Raw genomic sequence first — 16,949 nt, forward strand, 5'->3', positions numbered from 1 at the left:
CTGTACGAACCGAAGAACTGAAAATCGTTTCGTGTACTGGTGCCCAGTACAGGGCGCCACTACTTTGATACATGCCCTGCCAGCAAATCACTTTCTGGCCTGAAGATGGTACAGCCGAAACCGATAACCGGAAATTACTACCAATAAAACAGCTACTTGGTTCATGCACACTAGCAATTTAAACATTCGCCTAAACACTCAACACATTCTACAAGGAAAGATCAAAAATCTCCGGTGGAAGTCCATATAGTCCGAAATCGGTATGCTAATCAGGCAAAATCTCCGTAAGCACTGAGGCAATCTTGCCACCGACGCACCCGTTTAGTAAAACACCACGTCCGTAAATGCCTGCTCCACATTCTCGCGCGACAGGAATTGTCGGCCTTCAAGACTTTGTTTTTAAGGGGACGAAGGCGTGAAGATCGCATGGGGAGAGATCAGGACTACAGGGCGTAGGCTCGAGTGTCTTCCCCTTTACGTTGGCGTCACTTCTGCTTTACGACATATGCAATTATGGGGACGTCCTTTACACAGGAGCAGTACTTGCCACAGTTTTCTACAACAGCAGTTCTCGACAAACATGCTGCCCCACATACATTCTTCATTCTCCGATGGAAGAACAAAAGCGTGTTGGTCCTGTTTGGACGGATTTGGTAATAACGTCACCATAGTTCACGTTTCCGTATATATCGTAAGTACTTCGGAAAGAGACGAATGCCACAATAATGCTTTTCCTACATGTCGGTGCTCATATACCCGGATGCGAGACTTTGCATATACGCTGTAGCAACGCCCTCAAACGGAAACTTTTTGATCGCCCCTTATACACTAAAGCTAGTCGGCACTTTACGTAAGTAACTGAACACATATTTCACTTGACATTGCGGTAGACAGACTTGCCAGGTCACGAGAGAGCACATATGCACGTCCTGACAGTCTTTACACTTAAACGTAGCGTCTTCTCCAGTGTATGAAACATAATAAAACTGCACGGCGGCCGAAGTCTTTTTCCTTGTTAGTCTCCGGGCTCGTAACGGTAAGTAAGCCAGTTCGAACTTTTTCTCCGTCTCTAATGACTTCGCTGGCGACAGGACGTTACACCCTAATCTCCCTTCCTTCTTACTAGTATGTTTTGATACCACAGTAAAATAGTGACCACCACTGACATAACTAGCCTCCCCCCCCCCCCCAATGGGTAGGAATCTCAGTTTCAGATACTGTGTACCAACTCCATACAACGCGATAACTTGACAGCCAGTTTCAATGTTGTGACGTAAAAGCGCGGGACACGTGTGCACTGGCGAGACCGAGCGCCAAGCTATTGTGTTTGCCGCCTGTCCAAACCTTTCTGCGAAGTGCACAAACGACGAGGTGCACTTGTGGCTTAGTTTGTTTTCCATCCGACGAAAATAGCCCGGGGAACAGCTTTGTTCTCTAAAGTAAGGTGTCACCCCCGCGTCCGACCGGGACTCGTTTAGCCTCGTTGCGAGAAGCGGGTCGCAGAAACATTTAGGCCCGCAGGTTCCGCTGTTTGTGTTCTATTTCGCGGCTACACGTATCTGCAGTGCACGGCCAGCGACGCCGGCCACCAACAAGCGCTTGCGACTCGCCTCTATACAGCGGCCAACTCGCTGTGTTTACTTTGGGAGCGGTCCCCCAACCCTCCTCACATAAGCTGTCCGTGTCTTTGAAATCTAGAACAGCGAACTCTGTTGTAACCCCGAAATCCCGAGGTATCAGCATGATGTGAAAATTCACAATTTTCTTATCCATCTTTTTTTATTGCTTAATCCATATTTCTTTATTGGTTTGGCCTACTGACGACCACTTGAAATAATTCACGTCTTCTTCCATTTTTCATTTCTTTTTTTGCAGTAGTTTTTTTAATCTTTCCCTTGGTTGGTCTATTCCTACTTCTGTCCATATTGCGCCTGTATTTTTCTTTGTGTTCTTGTGGAAGCCCTTCAAATTTTTTACTTCTGCTATGTACTTTTCTGTTTCTTCTATTTCTTTCTTAGTTGTTCCCATTTTCCCATGGCCTGCTTTAACTCCTTTGATCCTCGTCGTTCATGTATTTGGGTTTCTGTCAAAGTTGATAATTCTTTTTGTTTTTCTTTTTTCAGCTGGTCATTTTAGGTGTCCGTACAATAAAGCTCATTTCTTACTCATTGTGCCCAATGTTCGTTCTGTTCTTTCACAAACGTCTTAATTTCCATTTCCCATTGTCATATTTTGGTTGGAAGACTTTCCTGATTATTTTCATTTCCTTCTTTTCTATTTCTCCTAATTGTTTGGCTATATTTAATGAAAGGCACTATGTAGCATGAAGACGTTGTGGTCTATTTACAGTGTTGTAGTGCTGGAGTTTTGCATTTATGGGTAAATATTTTTCGTTATACACGACTTTCGTTAATAGAAAAGCTACTTCCATTTTCCTCGCTCATGCTAAGTTAGTTTCTTTGTCCAAATCAACTGGTTGTAGTATTTATTCTAGACATTTAAATTTTTAGCCTTCTTTATAATCAGTTTCCATGTATTTCGGTGCCTCCTTCGCATGCCTCCTTCAGTGCCTCCTGTCATGTGGTCTGTTTCATTCAAAAGGTATACATAGCTGTCTCTTGTTGGAGATTTATCTACACTGTTGCATATTCTATAGGTTCAGCTAAGATGGTAAGATCGTCTGCAGAAACCAAACAATTACCATTTTTTAAATTCCATCTTCTTCTGTTCTTTTCTTCTGCTTCCTGATTACTTTTACTAGTATATAGCTAAACAGCAGTGACGACAATCCATGTCCTTGTCTTACACCAGTTTTGATCCAAAAAGCCTTGGAGGTTTCGCCTAAAAACTTAATTTTCCATTTTATATTTATTAGTGTATCTTTTACGATTGCTACTGATTTGATGCCAGCTCCAAACTCTTTTAAGGTGTTGAGTAACGTATTATCGTGGCACGATTGGGGCAATAACCTTTCACGCGCATTACGACACACATCCTACAGGAGATTTACTGCAAATTTGGAATGAAACGAACAGAAATAAAATAGATTACGCATACTGCCTAAGGAAACCACAGCGTAACGGAATTTTGTTTACTGTACCTCTCAGCTCTGGTCAATGCTCGTATTGTCAACAACTCTCCTCGCTTGTTGAGGTGGCGAGTTACTATGTAAAACACCCAAATAATACGATGATAAATTACGAATAAGTCGACACCGGTCATTATATTACAATGGTGTTCAAACCTTACGGACGAAACTAACTTTCGCATGATGTGACTGCCAGAAAGGGCCTAGCACAGCACGATGAAACTTAGATAATGTATGCGAAGAAATGCTGCAATACATTATGGTAGGTACCCGAATAAAATACGCAATGAGACGAATAGAAACGATATTTTTATTCAAACGCAATGACTACACTGAAGCCAGCGCGATTCACGGTTGTCCCACGGACAGTACAAAAGGCGGGACACGGTTCTCAATAGGGTGTGCGGCCAGCACTGGCGGCAGTCCGTGCTCTGCAGCGGAGGTGGGTAGCAGTTGTTGTGGTGGGGCGTTCCACTGCTCCACCAGCGCGGTTGGTGCATGAGGACGTGCAGAAATACGTCTCCCCAACGAATCTCACACCTGTTCGATGGGAATTAAGTCGAGGGGAAGAGGAGGCCAGTCTTTTCGTCAAATATCCTCTCTCTCCGACAGGTCCTCCACCTGCTCTGCTCGATGCGGTCTCGCGTTAGCATCCATAAAAGTGAAGTCAGCACCACTGGAAAGACACACGTTGGCAGGTGAGTGTCCCGTTTTGAGAGACCTGGAGGTCAGTACGCCCATGTAACATTACGCCTACCCATGCAGTAACACCCGGACCGCCAAAACGATCATGTTCGACAATGTTGAATGTACCCTTATACGGCGAGTGATGGGAACAAGTAATGAATCCAGGAACGTTGTCGAACGTAGTTATTTAGGTGGTCCAGGTATTATGGTGTGGGAAGATTCAGTGTCGCACGGGCGTACTGGCCGCCATTTCTTCGAACACGATACACTCACTGGTCAATAATATTGTGATAATGTACTCATTCCCCACGTACATCTTTTCAGGGGTGCACTCGTCCCTGACTTCAGTTTTATGGATGACAATACGCGACATTATCGAAACGAGCAGGTGTAGGAGCTCTTGAAACGAGAGACTGGCCTGGTCTTTTTACCTGACTTAAGTTCCATCGAGCATGTGTGGGATGCACTGAGGAAACGTACTGCAGCCCGTCCACGTGCACCAACGGCTATCCAGCAGTTTTCAGCCGCACTGCTTGAGTAATGGAACGTCACACAATAAGAACTCCTTACATTCACGTGACCATCATGGAATCTCAATGCAGAGCATAAGAACCATATCTCGCCTTTCGTAGTGTTCAAAGAACCACCACATACTGTGTAATTACAGTCTTCGAATAAAAGTTCCATTTATGTTGGTCTCATTGCGTATTTGTTTGAGTTACCTTCTGTAATATACTGTAGCAGTTCTCTTTTTGTTTAGCCAAGTGTGTTACTTGGGAGTGTTACATCATGCAAAATTTACTTTCGTTTTGCACACCAGTACGTTTGTGTTACCGCAAGGCTGAGAAATACAATAAAAGAAAAAAAAGACAGCTATCACATAAAGCTATCACATTAGCTATCGATAAATAAGAAGACAAGAGCTCTCAAAGGAGTGTCAATACTCCGTGAAAATTGACGTCCTTGTCTATATAAAGGAGAGAATCAAAGTTTGAAACCATCGCCGGTAGAGGAAGCGGTCGTACTGCTACGTGCATAATTGTGGGTTTGGCTTTAGCAACACAAATTCTTGTGGAACACGCAAATATATTTCGGCGAAGTCTCACCATCGTCAGTGGGTTCGTTATTTTCTTAGTTACCGCATACTGATGTTTATGTTGCTGTTTTTGCAGTACAGCTGATTTTTTGATCCATTTTGTCATTTTTTGTTGATTCCCCTTTCTCATGCCTCTATACGATAAGCAAACAGTGCTTTCTAACACTACGTCACTGTTTATCACATATTCACTTATTCTGAACATCTGAATCTCTGAGAATCAGTGACACATACTGATGTGCAGGAGACTGCTGTCCCGCTTGCCGCAGCAACAGACTGTACAACAGCTCAAACACGCCGGTCAATGGTTTCATTATCCACAGTGTTCACTCGCTTGCAGTACATTACGAATCTGTTGGGAGAAATCAGGGTCCTGAGTAGTAGGCCTATCTTTTTGAAAATTAAAGTAGGGTGGAGACAGAAAAGGGAATGGACCATGATATGCACGGGGCGAGAAAGTTGGTTGGGAGTTTCAAACACAACGAACCCTTCTCCCCAAAAATTTTTTTCAACAGAGGAATCGTTTACTAGTCAATGTCATCTTAGGCATGACAGAAAAGGGAACTGATAATGAGAAGGACGAAAAAGTGGATTCTGCAGCGAGAGAGTCGTTGCACATTTCTAACCCAACCAATCTCCCCCTTCCGCTTTTTGAAAAGATGAACCAGTCGTTGGTGTGGAGGAAGACACGACAGAGACAGGCTCTGACAAGAATGAAAAAGTTATAACGATAACGAGAGATTTTGGATGGTCACTTCAAGCTCAACGGCTCTCGCCCCCAACTCCTAAGAGCAGAGGCGTCTTTTCGGTAGCAGGGATGTCTCCGAAGCACTCCTGCTTGAACTATATACGTGAGCAGACGCGTTGATCAAAGCATTTGTAAGTGATCATGGGAGGAAGGTATCAGAATGTGTTATTTTTGTGACTTATCGTTTTAGATTACGTTTACTTTAGTTGACAAGGAGACGACTCGGAATCGGATTTTTGCAGTTTTTTATTTTTATGATACGTGAAGTTCAGAACTCAAATATCTGTCTCCAAAAGCTTTTCGCTAGAATTCTAAAAAATTCTCGAGAAAATCGACAAGTTTTCCGTGCATCTTTATTTCTCTGGACCTCCGGCGAACTCTCGATGGGCCACGTGGCTCTGTGATGGAACGATCGCCTGCGCCATGAGTGGCCGGTGTTCAAATGCCGGCTGACGCAAATTTTTAAGCAAAGGTGCCTGTCTAAGAGTATTTCATGTAAAGCGTAAACTACATAAAGATGGAAAAAAATTATCGTCAGCGCTCAAGGCTGGTAATTGCTGATTAGAATCTCATTTTTATCATTGTTTTCTTAGTTTTCTTCCGTTCAGTACGAATACTTTTTTGATTTTAATATAAAATTCATCGAATATATGCTAATTAATGGACATCTAATTCTATTTTTTAATGAAAAACGCATATTTCCTTATTTCCAAGTACGTATGGCAAACAGCGGTCCAGTTTTCATTGAAAATATAAATTGTTAATTATCGTCCTTCTATAAAAGATTGTTCAAATAAAAAAATACAGACTATTTTTCTTCATCTTCATGTATTTTGTACGTCACAGAAATACTCGTAGGACATTCACGTTTGTTTGGACACTTGCAACTGCTTAGGATCGAATTCGGGCCGCCCACACGGCAGGCGAGCACTCTACTGCAGACACACATGGCGCTTTGAAAAATCGTCCTAGTTTAAGCGAAGTAAGGATGTTCGGAAAACTTTAAAGAATTTGTGAGAGTTGCATCGAACAGCTTCGATATATTGGTATTTTAGAAGCCAATATGAGCAGCAGGCTAAGGTTGGTTGCAGACGACGCTGTCGTTTACCGCCCAGCAAAATCATCAGAAGATCAAAACAAATTGCGAAACGACGTAGAAAAGACATCTGTATGATGTGAAAATTTCCAATTCACCCAAAATAATGAAAAGTGTGAGGTCATCCACATGAGTGCTAAAAGGAATCCTTTAAACTTCGGATACACGATAAATCAATCATATTCAACTAAATACCTAGGAATTACAATTACTAACAACTTAAATTGGAAAGAACACATAGAAAATGTTGTGTGGTGAAGGCTAACCAAAGACTGCGCTTTATAGACAGAACAGTTAGAAGATGCAACAGATCTGCTAAAGAGACGGCCTACACTACGCACGTCCGTCCTCTTTTGGAGTATTGCTGCGCGATGGGGGATCCGTGCCAGATAGGATTTACGGAGCTCATCGACAAAGGTCAAAGAAGGGCAGCACGTTTTGTATTATCGAGAAATAGGGGAGACTGTGCCACGGACATGATGCTGGATGGAAATCATTAAAGCAAAGACGTTTCTCGTTGCGACGGTATATTTTTACGAAATTTCAATTACCAACTTTCTCCTCCGAATGCGAAAATATTGTGTTGACTCCGAACTACATAGGGAGAAACGATCATCATAATAAATTAAGAGAAATCAGAGCTCGGACGAAAATATATAGATATTTGTTTTTTCCTCGCCCTTTGTTGAGAGTGGAATAATAGAGGATTATTGCGAAGGTTGTCCGACTAACCCTCTGCCAGGCGTTTAAATGTGATTTACAGAATATCGATGTAGATGAAGATGAGTAGTGAACTTCACATATGACAAATATTCTACAAAAGATTCCAAAAGTTCGGTTGTAGTGTGGTCTTCCTATCAGTTATGTTGGGGAAGATTTTATGTTGTTATTTTATTTTAAAATGACTTTGGATTTAATACGAGTTTCTTAGGGTTTCGGTTCAACGTTAGGCAGTGCTAACTTACCCACTCTTTCACCTTTGTTTTGCAGTAGTAATTCATAGAAAGGCATTTTTTCCATGTGTATCTGAGATTATTGCGAGAGGGTAATATTGTTTCTTTATCACAAAATGTTACACCAGTTCCTCCCAAATAAGTGTATTTTTGACATTTTAAGGAATCGTACGCTATTGTAGTATTCCGTGTTAGGGGACCTTCGGTTATTGTTATAAATAATATGACTGCGATTATAAATGAGTGTCGTGCAACTTGCCCTCGTTTTAAGAAATAAAAGATTATCATTGTATACACTCCTGGAAATGGAAAAAAGAACTCATTGACACCGGTGTGTCAGACCCACCATACTTGCTCCGGACACTGCGAGAGGGCTGTACAAGCAATGATCACACGCACGGCACAGCGGACACACCAGGAACCGCGGTGTTGGCCGTCGAATGGCGCTACCTCCGCAGCATTTGTGCACCGCCGCCGTCAGTGTCAGCCAGTTTGCCGTGGCATACGGAGCTCCATCGCAGTCTTTAACACTGGTAGCATGCCGCGACAGCGTGGACGTGAACTGTATGTGCAGTTGACGGACTTTGAGCGAGGGCGTATAGTGGGCATGCGGGAGGCCGGGTGGACGTACCGCCGAATTGCTCAACACGTGGGGCGTGAGGTCTCCACAGTACGTCGATGTTGTCGCCAGTGGTCGGCGGAAGGTGCACGTGCCCGTCGACCTGGGACCGGACCGCAGCGACGCACGGATGTACGCCAAGACCGTAGGATCCTACGCAGTGCCGTAGGGGACCGCACCGCCACTTCCCAGCAAATTAGGGACACTGTTGCTCCTGGGGTATCGGCGAGGACCATTCGCAACCGTCTCCATGAAGCTGGGCTACGGTCCCGCACACCGTTAGGCCGTCTTCCGCTCACGCCCCAACATCGTGCAGCCCGCCTCCAGTAGTGTCGCGACAGGCGTGAATGGAGGGACGAATGGAGACGTGTCGTCTTCAGCGATGAGAGTCGCTTCTGCCTTGGTGCCAATGATGGTCGTATGCGTGTTTGGCGCCGTGCAGGTGAGCGCCACAATCAGGACTGCATACGACCGAGGCACACAGGGCCAACACCGGGCATCATGATGTGGGGAGCGATCTCCTACACTGGCCGTACACCACTGGTGATCGTCGAGGGGACACTGAATAGTGCACGGTACATCCAAACCGTCATCGAACCCATCGTTCTACCATTCCTAGACCGGCAAGGGAACTTGCTGTTCCAACAGGACAATGCACGTCCGCATGTATCCCGTGCCACCCAATGTGCTCTAGAAGGTGTAAGTCAACTACCCTGGCCAGCAAGATCTCCGGATCGGTCCCCCATTGAGCATGTTTGGGACTGGATGAAGCGTCGTCTCACGCGGTCTGCACGTCCAGCACGAACGCTGGTCCAACTGAGGCGCCAGGTGGAAATGGCATGGCAAGCCGTTCCACAGGACTACATCCAGCATCTCTACGATCGTCTCCATGGGAGAATAGCAGCCTGCATAGCTGCGAAAGGTGGATATACACTGTACTAGTGCCGACATTGTGCATGCTCTGTTGCCTGTGTCTATGTGCCTGTGGTTCTGTGATCATGTGATGTATCTGACCCCAGGAATGTGTCAATAAAGTTTCCCCTTCCTGGGACAATGAATTCACGGTGTTCTTATTTCAATTTCCAGGAGTGTATTATGGAAACATTTCTCCGTTTATGTTTTAACATACCGACCATTCCCGAGATTTTTTCCACGCTACAACTTCTACAATGAGAAAAAGTAGGAGAGGCTGAATAATGTGTCCCATCAGTATTTGATCACGGCGGAGTTAAATTATTCACAACATGTCAAAACGCTATATGCGTTTCACCGCGTCACTTTACAACACCTATTTGCTTATACGTCGTTATTCCGTTGTCCAATATTAGATTACTGTGCATTGGTAGTTCCACCCCATTCGCTGGAGCAACAGGCAAGGAAGCCGACGCGCGGTAGTAAAGCAAAAGCAAAGACGGACTTCCGAGTTGACAAAAGAGTTTCGAGATGATGATACAGTGGAGCACAGTGAGCTGGGAATTTGAACTCAGCATTTACGGTTTAACTGTGCAGTCTGACTGAATCAGTCGCTCCTTAAACTCACGTACAGTGTTTGTTTAGACGTCCATACATCTTATGAAAATGTACGTATGTATGTTCCACATCTCCTCCTAAATCACTGGACCGTTTGTACCAAACTGGATACACATGTCCCCTACTGTCGGGCAACAATCGCTCTCGGGGCAAGAACCATCTCCCTATCATAATACAGGAAATGTGATATCACAAAAAATGAAGTGCCTGAGAAACTGTCGCAATATGTATGACGTTTAAATTTATCACTTCTTTGCTAATAAATCTACTTACGACTCATTCAGCAAACAGGGTCCACTTATGCCGCTGAATGTACCTACAAACTTATATCATTGTATGACACACAGATCAGGAGATATGACGTCATAAACACTGAGAAGCCTAAAAAATTACCGCTTTTAAATTTTTTACTTCTGTGCAACTAACTCTATTTGCAACATATTTCGCAGCCAATATTCACATATGCCGCTGAATGTACCTACACGAATATGTTATTGTACGTCAAATAGTACAAGAGATATGATGTCATAAACGCTGAGATGGGTGAAAAAATACCACATCATGCATGAAATTTTAATACATTTTTATTCTTTACTACTAAGACGCCCTTGCAGTCGAGTCAGCTTAAGGAAATCCTTGGCACCTGGCAGCTCTTTTGACAGCTTTCAACTGCGAAGCGCAAACGGCTGTAAGTGAAAACAATGGCTGTCTACAGAACTAAGAAGAGGCGTTGCCATAGACACGTTTACAAAACCTCGTTGTAGACACGCGAAGCAGCTATACTTACACATTTGTACATTATGCATATTCCTTTGTACGACAGTTTCATAATTTCACAGGTGTTTTCACAAACATATGGAAATGAAATTTCTCCGTGTTAAACTACAAACACATTTCATGTTTTCTTTCAGTTTCTAATAGAAAATCGGCAAAATTAATCCCAGGCAATGCCGGGTTCATCAGGTAGTAGTAGTTACAAGAATGGTGATGAAATAAAATGTTAGTTTTTCTCCACGTACTTCAAATCATCAAAAATCAAGTCCACAGATGTTGGTAAAATATTAAAATTCGGCTCAACCACTTGAGATTCGTGATCAGATCACAAGTCACACGATGCGTTTCGAGGCTATGTTCCCGTCTTCAGGTAGAAATACAATCTATATTGTGAAGGTGATGGATGCCCTGCAGTTCGTAAGAATTAAATAGGTATCGTTCCACGGCCAGTACCTGATAATAAATATAGCTCAGATCATCATCAGACAATTTAAACTCTTTTGAAGCAGCTTATGTGGCAATATTGCACCTATGGTGTTAAGTAGCATAAAATACATACTAGGTCACTGGTGCCAAGTAGTAAAATATACTACACTGTCAATAACAAAAAGCTACACAAACTCATCTTGGGGTTGAAGCTCTTTTTTCCGTGTTTGCTTACACAAATTTGTTTTTGTATGGGATCCACCTTGAGCGAACACAATTTTTCTTGCTATGCCCACACATGTTCCACTGAAGTTACTACATTATCAGCAGATTTTTTTTATTTTCTTTCTATTAAATAACAGAAAAAATTCTATAAATGTAGGTCACCGTGGCTCATGTCACAGTCAATAAATTTTTTCTGAGTTTGTGACCGCATTGTCAATATGTAAAACTACCGTCGTTTTGGTCACTGTTGCAAGTGACCTTCCCTTTACTATCTGCACATATATAAATTTACGGTTTTAAGTTTGTATTTAAAAAAGATTGAAAACAGATAAGAGCGCGCAATATGTTTCACTTACTTTTTATATTTTCCCCAATATCTTCACTGTGAAAAACTAGACTTTTTGAACACACTTTCACTGTTTACGAACGTATGAAAACAGTGACAGTAAACTGTTTTGTAAACAGTGACAATGAAAGTTCTACATTACGTTCTCTATGGTTGCAGGCGACAAACTGTGAGAGGAAAACACTTTTAATACATAGCTCAGAAAACCAGGAAAAACCTCGGCATGTGGTAACAAGGTATTTATAAAAAAATATTGTCTGTTCTCAAATTTGCGGATACTTTTTTTCAATCTGAAATTTATATATGAACAGACAGTAATGAGAGATTTTGCTGTTATTCAGTGGAAAGAAAATTATGCTCTAACTTCAGTGAAACATGTGTGGCTAAAAGAAGGAAAATTATGTTTCTGAAGGTGAGTCCCATGTGAAAACAAGTTTTAGTACCAGTCACTGTTTATCTGGTGTGTTAATCTGTGATGGATTTTATAGTATTTCACGACAAAGTTGTAATATTATCGCGCAAGGTGTTTTAAATGACTTTAATATACTTACTTGGTGATGACCTGAGCATTGAAACCGGTTGTAATAAAGAACTCTTTTTTAGCAGGTTTTGGCGGTGGAACTACTATATTTTTAAAATATACACAAATCTTTGAGAAAGTCTAATACTTTAACATTTTAAAGACACAGTATAACCATCGGACTAAACAATCGCCGTCTTAATTTGCATTCGATGCTCTCTCAAACGTCGTTGGGCCGAATTTCAATATTTTACTAAAATTTCGCAACCACGACCAAACTGCCAATTAAACTGGGTAGTTCTAACCACACCAATATCTATAGGCCGTGCTTCCCTCGCTATATACGCGCAATTTTCAATATTTCTCACAGCGTATTACCTTACTCTTAAACTGTTTCCGTTTGGAACAGCACCGCCGTATGTCTGAGTGCAGTAGTAAAGAAACAGAGGACTGGCAGCTACAGCAATGTACAGATACTCACGAGATCCGTACAGGTTCAGTGTGTCCCAAAATTAGCTTACGCATTTGAAATGCAAATAAAACGGTTAATATATTAATTATAGACTTTTCCATTCTTACAGGTTTTTGCTGTGATATTGAACATTAATTGCGAATAAATGGAGTAATGAGGACCGTACTGCTGCAGTTGAACTGTACTTCACACATGGGCAAAGTGTTGTACAAGCCCAGCGGGTGTACAAAAGAAGATTTAATGTTCGTACTGCGTCATCAAAACACATCTTAGGAAAATGCGTGAGTGAGTTCCGTGAAACTGGTAATATTGCAGATTGACTCAGACGTGGACGTCCAAAATCCTCGCGGAACCCAGGGAGGACTGACAAAGCCCGCGCATCAATGAAAGAAGTCATCTCATCGTTTGTCTCCAGAACATGACACAGCCAAATCCTCGTCACACACGATTTTTTGGCAGGTCCCCTTCAGCAGGGGTAATCAAACTTTTTTACCTGCCGCTCAGTTTTGTATCTGTGTTAGGAGTATAATTTTGTAACCGCCCACCATTTCCATCGTGATGGTGTTTCACAGAGTAAGGAAGTAACTTAACTTTAAAAGATTTATAAAGGCAAAATGCAGCAATTTAAAGCATTTAATAATAATCAATCACCAAATACTTTATGTCAGACTATTATGTAAAGGCAATGAAAGTATGTTTAACCTCCAACGGCCAAGCAGTCGACCTCTTACCATGAAAGCTGGAACGCTCACTAGTGAGCGGTAAGGCCCGGGTTGGCCACAGATAACGCACGCACGTCTCCCTATGAAATTCACATTCTCCAAAGAAAATTGCCCACTGACTTGTCAAAAAGACTGCTGCTTGCATATGAATTTCTCATATTGGCAGAAGAATCCAGTTTTCACAAGAAAGTTTTGAGCGACGAAGCTTGCATATCAATTTATGTAATTGACAGAAGAACCCAGTTTTCACAAGAAACTTACGATGAGCGACGAAGCTCATTTTGATGTCAGTGGCTTTAACAAACAGAACTGCCGCATTTGGGTCACAGAACAGCCAAAAATTATACACGAACGAGCTCTCCACAAGCAAAGTGCTACAGTTTGGTGTGGGATAATGTCGCATCTTGTGTTTGGTCCTTTCCTAGTATTAGCTCTGTCTAATTTCCTCGTAGTGGTCATTTCGTGAGATGTAGGTGGGACGTACTAATATGTTATCCGACTCTTCCCTGGAAGTACTCCCTCGAAATTTCATTAATAAACCTCTCCGCGATTCACAATGCCTCTCTTGTAATGTCTGCCACTGGAGTTCGCTGAGCAGATGCTCTTCCGCCGACTAAACTATCCCGTGACGAAACGTGACACTTGTGTCTTATCTGTTCCAGCTGGCAAATACCGCAGATTGATGAACGATACTCAAGAATCGGTCGAACAGACGGCTTATAAGCCATTTACTTCGGGGATGAGTTACAGTACGTTTTTTCCTATGAGTCTCATTAGCTAGCCGCTGAATCTCGCGGTCTCTGATTTTTTTCTTCTTCGGAGTTTTCAGAAGGAGAGTGTCTATAGGAATGAAGTACGGACACTTGTTGCATTCAGAGATGTCATTAGCACTGTAATTCGCGAACTTAGAGAAGAGAGCTTCAGAACTCACGCAACATGTTGTACTATGGTTTCTTTACTGTCAAAACATAAATGGTCGACATGCGGCAAATTTTTTTTTCGTAAATAAACATTTCAGTTGCGATACCATTACCAAAACAATTTTCTTGTTGCTCAATTTGGTACATTACTTTTGGGACCCCCTTCAACTGGGTAGTGATCTGCGTACGATGCGATAATTGAAGAGTGTACCTGGCTAACATTCGACGCTTTGTAGAGTGATGCCAGGGAGGACTTGCGCCTACAGAATAAAAGTAATTGCTATTCGCTAGTAGCGAACCCTACCACAAACTGGAAAAAAGGCAGTAACTGCGGCTTTGGGACGCTGGGATACTGGTAAACTGTCCACAGGGGTGACGGTGCAGTCGCCGGCACTCTAGCGCAGCCGTACCTCATCTCGAAGTCGTGCAGCTCCTGCAGCGTGAGGTTGTTGGCGACGTCGAGCAGCTGCTTCATGTTCTCCTCGCGCTGGGCGCGCGCGTCCTTGAGCAGCACCGTGGCGACGCCTGGGCTGGCTCCGGGCTGCACTACGATGGCCGTGGGCTGCTGGTTGGGGTGTCGGCCGGCCACGATCGCCTGCAGCGGGTTGGCCGTCGTGTTCACCACGGGCGCCGCCGCGCCGCTACTTATAGCGCCGCCCCCCGCCGCTGCCGCCGCCGCCGCCGCCCCACCGCCGGCGGCGGCGCTGACGCTGACGTCGACGTCGGCGGTGGGCGTCTGGCTGGCGTCCAGGTGCGGCGGCGGCAGCACGGGGGCCGCGCCGTCTTCCGAGAAGTAGTCGACGCGCAGGTCGGGCGCGGGGGACCCCACGGCCGCCGCCGCCCTGCCCTTGGAAGCCGCAGACGCCGCCCCCGGCGCCGCCCCCGACGTCGCGCCGCCGCCGCCGCCGCTGCTGCTGGTGCTCTTGCGCTTGTGGCGGGAGCCGCGAGTGCTGCGCCGGTGCAGCCGCGGGGGCGGCGCCGCCTCCGACACGTCCTCCCCCGTGCCCGTGCCGCCTCGCGGTGGCACCTGCGGACAGTCCAGCGAACACACGAGCTCACCCATCCGTTCTCCGTTCGTGACACGTAATTCTTCCACTAACTGAACAATTCGCCTGTTTCACAACTGAAGGGTGAAAATGTAAAAGTTCTATGCACCACATTTTTAGGGTTCCAAACCTCAGTCGGTAAGGGCTCACTCTGTTGACTGTCTGCCTGTCTATATATCAGACTGTTAAAAACCCTTTTTCTCAGAAACAGGCAGATGTCGCTAGGCCTGTGGCGGTATAATAAATCTAAGCTTCTGAATCAATGAAATCAATGGATATGGCTACTTATGTCACATATTTTGATACAAACTTACTCAACAAAACCTGTAGGGAATTTCCCGTTGCCCTAGAATCATTGAACTAATCACAAAGCAAGGTTTCACAGTGAAAATGAAGGAAAATGTCATAAAACCGTTAATTTGTAATTAACTTAGGCGAAAATTTCTTTTGTAGTTTGCTGTCTGACTGACTGACTGACCGTCCGTCTGTTAAGGCCCCTCTTTTCTCACGAACCGGTAGACGTATCAAACTAAAATTTACGTCACATACTAAGGTCTATGGTCCCTGGGCGGGGCAAAGAAGTTAAGCTTCTAAGTCAGTGCAATCAGAAGAGACGCCCATTTATGTCATATTTTGATACTTGCAATCTCACTATTGAAAAATATAGGGTACTTCCCGATGACCTAAAAACATGAGATTTGGAAGAATCGAGGTTTCACAGTACAAGGAAAGGAAAAATTCCCAAAATTGTTATTTCGTAATTACAGCACACGAAAACAATTTCTTTTGTCATCATTATGCGACTTCAAATTTAGAATTAAAACATTCTCGGAAATCTTGGAATTCCGGGAACTATCTTGTCAATACCAATGTCGATAACGGGCAAAAATCATCAACGTTATCGATTCGCTGTTAGATGAATTGTCGATGTGGAGAAAATATGTCAAATACTCATTACTGGGATGTGCGTGGTCTTAGCGCCCACCAGTACTTCCCTCAGCAAATCTGTCTGCTAAAGCTATGAACCCATTTAATGATGCAGCTGACTTCTTTGATTTTAAAGATGCTGCTGAAACATTGTCAATTCATGCGTGTCAGATCTCCAAATGCATCATCATCAAAGAGTACAAAGCTGCTCATCCATCTCAAGTAGCTATTAAAAATTCTTACCCTGAAACAGAAGAATGGAGGAATGTCATTGTATTTAAGAGAGGAAATCCGTTGGCAGATATATGCCACGACGTACTTCATCTGAAATACCGGCCATCTTTATCAATTACAGAACAGTAAGGACCTGTCGACGATGCCGCCATATCTTCTTGAACACCACACGCAGTTTTACAGGACACTTTGCAACATCTAAGCCCATAAATCGATAGTCTAAGATACAGAGGTCAATACCGAACGACTTGTGTCATGAATACAGTTTCGTTATATACGTTTTAAAAAAATGTAAAAAAAATGAGAAATGGTTTTTGTTGACTAGAGTTATATAAGTTAAAATGTTGCTGCTGTATTTGTGTACTTGTATTATGACAAATACACTACGTGACCAAGAGAATCCGGAAACCCCCGAAAACAAACGTTTTTCATATTAAGTGCACTGTGCTGCCACCTACTGCCAGGTACTGCATATCAGCGACCTCAGTAGTCATCAGACATCGTGAGAGAGTAGAATCGG

General features: G+C 43.6%; 1 protein-coding gene across 1 annotated transcript in view; it reads right to left on the reverse strand.

The window, feature by feature from the left end:
* Positions 1-14,827, reverse strand: part of LOC126092631 (GTP-binding protein Rit2) — a 121,662-nt gene extending 106,835 nt beyond the window's left edge. The window contains exon 1 of the mRNA XM_049908353.1: positions 14,633-14,827. Coding sequence (XP_049764310.1) covers positions 14,633-14,697 — 65 coding nt within the window. The 5' untranslated portion in view covers positions 14,698-14,827. The remainder of the gene's footprint in view (positions 1-14,632) is intronic.
* Between the last annotated feature and the right edge of the window lie 2,122 nt (positions 14,828-16,949).

The sequence above is a fragment of the Schistocerca cancellata genome, chromosome 7 (genome assembly GCF_023864275.1).
Source record: "Schistocerca cancellata isolate TAMUIC-IGC-003103 chromosome 7, iqSchCanc2.1, whole genome shotgun sequence".
In the NCBI taxonomy this organism is placed as follows: Eukaryota; Metazoa; Arthropoda; class Insecta; order Orthoptera; family Acrididae; genus Schistocerca; species Schistocerca cancellata.